This window comes from Argentina silus (assembly GCF_951799395.1).
Source record: "Argentina silus genome assembly, chromosome: 9".
In the NCBI taxonomy this organism is placed as follows: Eukaryota; Metazoa; Chordata; class Actinopteri; order Argentiniformes; family Argentinidae; genus Argentina; species Argentina silus.
In genome coordinates, this window is record NC_139663.1 from 11,199,923 (window position 1) to 11,208,555 (window position 8,633).

The window sequence follows — 8,633 nt, forward strand, 5'->3', positions numbered from 1 at the left end:
TTCTGTTACATGTTCCAATTGCTTGCTGTTGCAGATAGAGATACAGTATACAATGCACTGATAACCCCTTCCCTACTCACTGACATAGTACTGCAGTACAACATTTGTGATGCACAACCCCTCTGCTCTCTCTCTCTGGGGGCCAGTGGACCACTCTGGTCCTAACTCATCTCCTCTCAACTCTCTCCACTCTCACAGTTGTGCCCTGGGGGCCAGTGTATCACTCTGGTCCAAACTCCTCTCCTCTCTCCTCTCTCCTCTCTCCTCTCTCCTCTCTCCTCTCTCCCTTCTCACAGGCGTTATAATGGGGTCGTTGTTTGGGATGGCGCTGCGGTATATTGAGGATCTGGATTCTAACACGCTCATGCTGATCTCCTTCCCCGGAGACATCCTGATGAGGATGCTGAAGATGCTCATCCTGCCGCTCATCATATCCAGCCTTATCACAGGTATGCACTGCACATCAACCTCCACACACACACACACACACAGGCATACACACACACACACACACACACAAACATACACCACTCACACGCGTACACACACACACACACACACACACACACACACACACACACACACACACACACACACTGTTTCTCTCTCTGTCTCCCCCCTCGACCCCCCAGGGCTGGCAGGTCTGGATGCTCGCTCCAGTGGCAGGATGGGAACTAGGGCCATGGTTTACTATATGACCACTACGGTCATCGCTGCTGTCCTGGGGGTCATCCTGGTTCTGGGGATCCATCCTGGGAACCCCAAACTCAGGGGGACTCAGGTCAGCTCCGCCCCCAAGAACCAGGAGGTGAGCAGCCTGGACGCCTTCCTGGACCTCCTCAGGAACCTGTTCCCTGACAACCTGGTGCAGGCCTGCTTCCAACAGGTGAGAGAAGCTCATTTTCTCACTACATGACATGACAATACAGCAGGGGAGGCTGGTGGAGGCAGAAATCGAGGACAGGCTCATTGTAATGCATGGAATAGAATGAGGAATGGTATCAGTTAGCATGTCAGAAGCCATCTCTCTCTCACACATTCAAACCAGCACTCAGAGTCAGGAAATGATGGAGTGGCTTGTTTGATACCATTCCTCATTCTATTCCATGCATTATAATGAGCCTGTCCTCGATTTCTGCCGATTTCCACCAACCTCCCTTGCAGTAGAGGAGACATCACAGCAACTGAATGTTTTACAATAACAAGTCCAAGTAGTAGGGGTATTCCCTGTAGATTTGACCATTGTTCTCTGATAGGACATTTTCTGCTCTCCCCTTGGTTCTCAGAAATGGTGTGAGTGTGTGTGAATCCAGTTTAGAGCCTAATGCTCTGCTTTTATTGCTTTTAGAATGTATTTCTCCTAACAAACATATACATTCCGTTTTCCATGTCGGAGTAGTATGGTTCCCCCATACTTTAACATTTATGTCTGTGTCCAGTGAGAGGTCAGGTGATCGACCACAGGGTGGTCCGAGGCAGGACAGGATCGTACAGGACAGGTCCGGGACAGCTCTCTGAGATTCACAAAGCAAACAAATCTGGCTGCTGTTTATCCAAGCAGGCTGATCATTTCTAAACGATAATCCAGGCCTCCAATCATGTTGCAGCAGTTGCCTTCTTTTGTCCAAATCCTTTGGGGTTTTTTTCTCTCTCTTCTCCTCCTCTCGTGCGCATGTGTGTCTGAATGATTAGAAATCCTTCTCTGTGGTAGACTGGGTGAGGGTCAGCCCTTCTGTTGGTGCTAATCCTTCTGCATCTGTGTTGCTTCGTCTTGATTTACTACACAAAGCATCTGCTGGTGAGGAGAGTGTGCTGCCGCAGAGGACTGGGCTGACAGGGACATTCTCTCTCTCTTTTCCCCTCTCTCTCTCTCTCTCTCTGTTTTCTTTCTTTCTCTCTCTCTCTCTTCCTCTCTCTTCTCTCTCTTTCTCTCTCTTCTTTTCCTCTCTCTCCCTCTGTTTTCTTTCTGTTTTCTCTATTTCTCTCTCTCTCTATTTTCCTCTTTCTCTGCCTCTGTTTTTTCTCTCTCTGTTCTCTCTCTCTCTCTCTCTCTCTCTCTCTCTTCTTGTCTGCTGTCTGTGTTTATCTTCATCAGACAGTCATTGAAGTTGTAATTGCTATTGCAGATCAGCCATGACATTTCGACATTCTCCCCACCCTCTTGCTTCCTTCTTTCATGCTCCTTCCCGCGCTCCCTCCTTCTCTCTCTCTCTCTCTCTCTCTCTCTCTCTCTCTCTCTCTCATTGTAATCAAGAGAATAATTGGCCGTATAGCAAGCTATTTTAAGCAACTCCTCTGTGGCTCAGTTGGAAGAGCATGGAGCTAACAACGCTTAGGTTGTGGGTTCAATTCCCACCATATATTTACTGAAAAAATATATGCACTCGCCGCAATGTAAGTCGCTTTGGATAAAAGCGTCAGCTAAATGGCATACATTATACATGACCAAAGTTCACCCATATACTACATGGGCTGTGGGAGATTCATACTGTCCCAGTTCTGGTGTTGTGAGAAGCCTGTCAACTGAACCGTGTTCTCTCTGCAGGTTCAGACAGTGGTTAAGAAGGTGGCGGTGACTGTGGAAAACCAGACAGAAGCTGTAATTGTCAGTAAGAAGAAACTGGAGTTCAAGTGGGGCATGAATGTACTTGGTGAGAGGAAGCTACATTCTCATTCTGTCTTTGTTGACGTGTTTGTTCCCTCGATGTTGAGTGATTGGAGGAGTGTCTTGTGTGAAATTTGAGTGTTGTGTTGAGAGAGAGCGCTCAGGGGCATGTCATCACTTTGATTTATTGTTGCATTATTTGTTTTTCCAAGGCTTAATTGGGTTCTTCATCACATTTGGAATATGCATGTCGAAGATGGGGGAGAGGGGAAAGGTCATGAGTGAGTTCTTCAACATCCTCAACGAGATCATTATGAAGATGGTGAACATGATAATGTGGTTAGTGTCTCTCTCTGTGTTTCCCCCCCTGTGTGTGTGTGTGTGTGTGTGTGTGTGTGTGTGTGTGTGTGTGTCTGTGTGTCTGTGTGTATGTGTGTCTGTGTGTCTGTGTGTATGTGTCTTTGTATGTGTGGGTCTGTCTTCCCTCAAACGGGCCAGTGGCTGCAACACTTCAGCATTCTGAGGATGCCACACACAAAGGTCACTGACAGTGATGGATAAGGGGAGGTCTGTGTACATGGGACAACTGTGGGAACTAGGATCAGAGGCAACAAGTGAAAAGGAGAGAAATGAAGCACGAGAGAGTGAGAGAGAAGGATAGAGGGGATGGAGTCTTTGGAATGCTGAGAAGTAGCAGGAGCTGAAGCAGCGAGCCCCTCTGGGTTCCCAAAGGAGCAAGGTTGGAAAACCTCCAGAATGTAATAGATCCACTGTCAGACATACAGACAGACAGGAGAGGAGAGGAGCCACTGGCAGGCAGCAGAGCAGAGAGCACAGGCAGGACAGAGGGACGTGGATAGATGCATGTGAGAGCATGTCCCTGGAGGCCAAGGAAAGCTTTGAGACTTCACAGGACACTGGCCAGTAGAAGAGAGTCTTGTAGCACTGAGAGAGAGAGAGAGAGAGAGAGAGAGAGAGAGAGAGAGAGAGAGAGAGAGCAAGAATGCAGCCCTGTCTGTGTCTCTCTCTCCATAAGGAAAGACATTCAGTCGCCATCTAGTTGTACATCTGGCTTACGCACTACGAAGGAACTTTACATGACTCACTGTCAGTATAAACCAGCCAACCACACTGAACACATTACTCATCAGTCAACAGTTGTAAACAAACACAACGTCCTGTATATACAAAACACACATCATACACCAAACACACATCTTACACAGTTCATCCGAATACTACAGTACACCAAACAACTCCTTAGTGGCTGTATCACAAACAAACCTCAGATTAATGATGCGCGGTTCAGCCCCTCACCCACCCTGCAGTTTCATAGGCGTGGCCCGAGCCCGCTCGACCCGAAATCATGCAGACAAAACAATGTCAACAATCTTCTATCGTTTGAATTTTAGAGGAATATATAGCCTAGGCCTATAAAATAGGAAACAAAATATCAATGCATAACATACTGTAGTCTGTATTCTATTAGCCTGAGAGAACCTCTCAGGGCTGTTGCCAAGGGGCTGAGCACGCACCAGTCAGCAGGAGGCCAGCTAGAGATGCATCTCAGTCCAAAGGGCCTTACTGTACTGTGTCTGTTTTCCATCTTCCATCTTCATTTCGTCATCTGAATGAATTCTTTAGGAGTAAGTCAATTCCCAGTGTTCATCGGTTGCATTGCCTGCACTTCAGACAAGATTTGAATATCCAGTTGGCCGTAGGTCATGAATGGCGATCGTTATGAACTATGAGGACAAAAGATCAATGAAATCTAGGAGAACTACAAGTATGTGTTTGTCCCTCCATCATGTGGGGTGTGGTGGTAATCCTCCACATTGTGCCCCCTAGGTACTCCCCCATTGGCATCGCCTCTCTGATCGCAGGGAAGATAGCGGGCATTGGGGACCTGGAGGTGGTGGCCAGACAGCTGGGCATGTACATGGTTACCGTCATAGTGGGCCTGATCATCCATGGGGGCATCATCCTGCCTCTCATCTTCTTCACCATCACCAGGAAGAACCCCTTCACATTCTACTCCGGAATCTTCCAGGCCTGGATCACTGCACTGGGCACTGCCAGCAGGTAGAGAGTGTGTGTGTGTGTTTGTGTGTGTGTGTGTGTGTGTGTGTGTGTGTGTGTGTGTGTGTGTGTGTGTGTGTGTGTGTGTGTGTGTGTGTGTGTGTGTGTGTGTGTGTGTGTGTGTGTGTGTGTGTGTGTGTGTGTGTGTGTGTGTGTGTGTGTGTGTGTGTAGATGGTCTAGGTGAGTACTGTATCCTTCTAGGGTATTTGAGTTAACTTAAAGTGGGCTTACAAATCAGGACAGCAAGACCAAATATGCATGAATATGGGTGAGCATAGGGACACTGTGGCAGACAGATCCTGTGTTACAAGTGTCTGGGCCTCTGGATTATTTCTATTCAGCCAAACTGGCTGTGTATGCTCTGACTGTGGCATGCTGACAGAAAACCAACCGTCATTTTGGCACATTATTGAGGCTTTAGAGGATCGGGGAAATCCTATCAAACTTCTCTGTAATTATATTATGACCTGGGCTTAGTTTGGACTGCAATCAAATTCCTTTCACTCACATGGTGGATTGCAAAGTACCCCTGGTGTTATATCTCTCTCTTTCCGTCCGCTCTCTCACTTTTCCCCACTTCCTTTTCACTCCCACTTTTAATTTCCTCCCTCCCCCTCCCTCTCCACCCCCTCCTTTTTTGTCTTTTCTACAACCTGTCTCTTGCCCTCTATTTCCCCTCCTCTCTCTCTAAAAATAAATCTGAATTTAACCTTTAAAACAAAGAGTAAAAATCAAAAACTGAGGAGGAAAGCAGGTGAAATGACTCTCTTGTTCTTTTCATCCACTCACTCATTCTTTTATTCATGTTCCCTTCGTCTCTCAGTGCCGGAACGTTACCTGTCACGTTCCGTTGTCTGGAGGAGAACCTGAAGATCGATAAGCGAGTGACACGCTTCGTGCTCCCCATCGGTGCCACCATCAACATGGACGGTACTGCGCTGTACGAGGCTGTGGCTGCCATCTTCATCGCTCAGATGAACGACGTCCACCTGGACGGAGGGCAGATTATTACCGTCAGGTGTGTGCCCTATTCTACACACACAGACGTCCGCACGCAAACGCGCACACACACACACACTCACACACACTCACATGCACACACACACTACTGTTCAGGTGCATTATTTAGACCTCTCTAGTGTTCAGGTGTGTTACCTGGGGTAAATGCTGAGTTCTGGTTGCAGGGGCTAGGCATTAGTGTTGAAATGCGTCACACACACACACGCACGCATGCAAACACAAATACACACACACACACACACACACACACACACACACACACACACATACACACACACTGTTCTGATTGCAGTGGCTAGGTTTCAGTGTTGAGCTGCATCGCCTGAGTTGTGCTCTTTATTGTTAATGTTTGTAACTTAGATTGTACACTAACATGTTCAGGTTGCTGCCTGGGTTTGTTCTAGGCCAATCTGTTGTAGTTCGGTACAGTATAGTCCCTAATGTAGTTATGCTTTTACATATGTCACTCTCTGGCTTTTGCATATATAAATGTATTTAAGAGTGAGAAATGTCCTGATATGGCTTTTTTGGATAAGAAATGGCAATCACAGGTTTGTCATTATCACCCTAGTATTGTGTACCTTGAAATGGTACTCACCAGTGGAGGCTGGTGGAGGTAGAAATCAGAGGACGGGCTCATTGTAATGCATGGAATGGAATGAGGACTGTGTTTGATCCCATTCCTCATTCCGTTCCATGCATTACAATGAGCCCGTCCTCTGATTTCTACCTCCACCAGCCTCCACTGGTACTCACCCATCCTTTAATTTATCATTCATGGTTGCACACAGATCCCTTTTACCATAGAGCAATTCTAATACATTCTGTTGTGACCGTGCCTTGGAATGAGAAACATACGGTATGTGCGTGATGAATCTCCATGCTCTTTGACTAATCCTCACTGACATAATAGTATGGCAATTAGTGGTGTAGATTGAAATTGTTGTAGTCTAGTAATGTACTGTAGTCTAGTAATGTACTGTAGACCAGTAATGAATAGGAAAGGGCTTGGGGTCATGGTTAATCTCAGTGTAGAGTGTGAACAGTGACTGTTTTATCTGACTCATGCTTTGTTTGTTAATCCCTACAAACAGTGACAAGGCAACAGAACAGTTATTTTTCGCAGTTGTTGCCACACACAGATTTGAGAGAGGGATAAAAAAAAAATTGGTGGCTTTGTTATTGTTTTTTTTCAAGGATTGAAATAAGAACTGCAATATGACCTGATTTCTGTCTCTCCCTCTATGCCTACCTCTCTCTCCCTCCATCCCCCTCCACTCCATCCCTTCCACCCCCCCCCCCCCCTCCACTCCATCCCCGTCTCTCCCCCTTCCACTTCACCCCCATCTCTCCCCCCAGTATGACAGCGACCCTGGCCAGTGTGGGAGCGGCCAGTATTCCCAGTGCTGGCCTGGTCACTATGCTGCTGATCCTGACAGCCGTGGGACTGCCCACTCAGGACATCAGTCTCCTCATCGCCGTCGACTGGCTGCTGTGAGTCTAGGAACTGGGTTTTTGTGTCACACATTGAACAATTTTTTGAACACATTTTTCTTCAGCAACATGACGATGTAATTCCATGATTCCATTTTTCTCATTACCTCAACAAAGGAGAATGTAAACATGCAAGCTCTCCAAGAATGCACCACATGTTAGAATGCTGGTGACTAGTTTGGAGCTGAAGTATGCAGTGGTGGTGTGTTCAGCCCTTGCTGTCTGTAACACCATCTACCCAGCCATGCCCAATGATAAGAGAGTTGTACCGGGTCATGTAAAACATGAATCATTCCTGGCTGGCTGACACCTGTGCTGTCTGTTTGTTCAGTGACAGAATGCGGACCTCCATCAACGTCGTAGGCGACTCTTTTGGTGCTGGCATCGTGAACCACTTGTCCAGGGCGGAGCTAGCTGAGATTGACAGGGATGTGCTCCCACCCGAGGAGGAGGAGTTTATCCCCCCGCCCCCCATCCTCACAGAGATGGACCTGATGGATCCCATGAAACCCCCCGATTTACCCCCGCGCTCCCCACGCCCGCCCAAACTCAACCACATAGGTCCGTCCATCTCCCAGGCCCACTCCCTCACCCACTCTCCCCGCTCTGTCCGTTCCCCATCCCCTCGCTCAGTACGTTCTCCCTCCCCACGCTCCATCTGCTCCCACTCCCACTCCCCCCGGCCGTTCCGCACGCACTCCCCACGCCTCCTCCGCAGGACGGAGCCCGGCTACTGCGCCCTGCCCACCCATGACAACCAGGTAGGCTTCACCTGACCTTCACCTGACCTTCACCTGGCCTTATTGCTGCTCTTTGGCTACTGCTAACTTTCCCTCCGGAATCTTTAACATGAGATGAGTGGCATTGGTTGATTTATTAATGTTATTATATTAACTTTTTTTTTTTTATTGATTACTATTGTTGACGTTTTGAGTAATGAGAGCATTTACAGTTAGGACTTAACTTAGTTGGAATGTGAAACTCATTTTCTCTTTGTCTTCCCCAGATCCCCACACTTCCTCGCGGCTACAGAGAGAGAGACAGAGAGAGAGACAGAGATAGAGACAGAGAGAGGGAGCGGCTGCGTGGGCGAGAGAGGGACAGAGAGAGTGAGACGGAGGAGGAAGAAGAGAGAGAGAGGGTGTTGGATGAAGTGAGTGATGGGGAGGAGAGTGACGACACTGCTTATGACCGGAGGCATGCTGCCCCACCTTGTGACCTGCCCTGAGTTTGATTCTGTTATGACAACTCTTCTGTTTAGTTTCACGACTGTTTACTACGGTTCCCACACTTAACTGCACCCCTCCATCCTGTACCAAGATGTATGAAGTCTTTTTGGAGGTCTGGTGCGGTGAATTCAGTAAAAAAAAAAAGAAAAGAAAAAAAAAAGTTACTATCTATGCGTACTTTTGTTTGATTTGAGAGATCTCGTTT

The 8,633-nt window shown here is 47.6% G+C and overlaps 1 protein-coding gene across 1 annotated transcript; it reads left to right on the forward strand.

The window, feature by feature from the left end:
• Positions 1-304: 304 nt before the first annotated feature.
• slc1a9 (solute carrier family 1 member 9) lies at positions 305-8,427 on the forward strand (the record flags this gene model as incomplete). The annotated part of the gene is made up of 9 exons (XM_083677898.1): positions 305-449; positions 633-886; positions 2,546-2,651; positions 2,818-2,944; positions 4,454-4,687; positions 5,509-5,703; positions 7,065-7,199; positions 7,531-7,960; positions 8,206-8,427. The coding sequence occupies 9 exons, from the start codon at positions 305-307 to the stop codon at positions 8,425-8,427; spliced, it is 1,848 nt and encodes a 615-aa protein (XP_083534024.1).
• Positions 8,428-8,633: the final 206 nt, after the last annotated feature.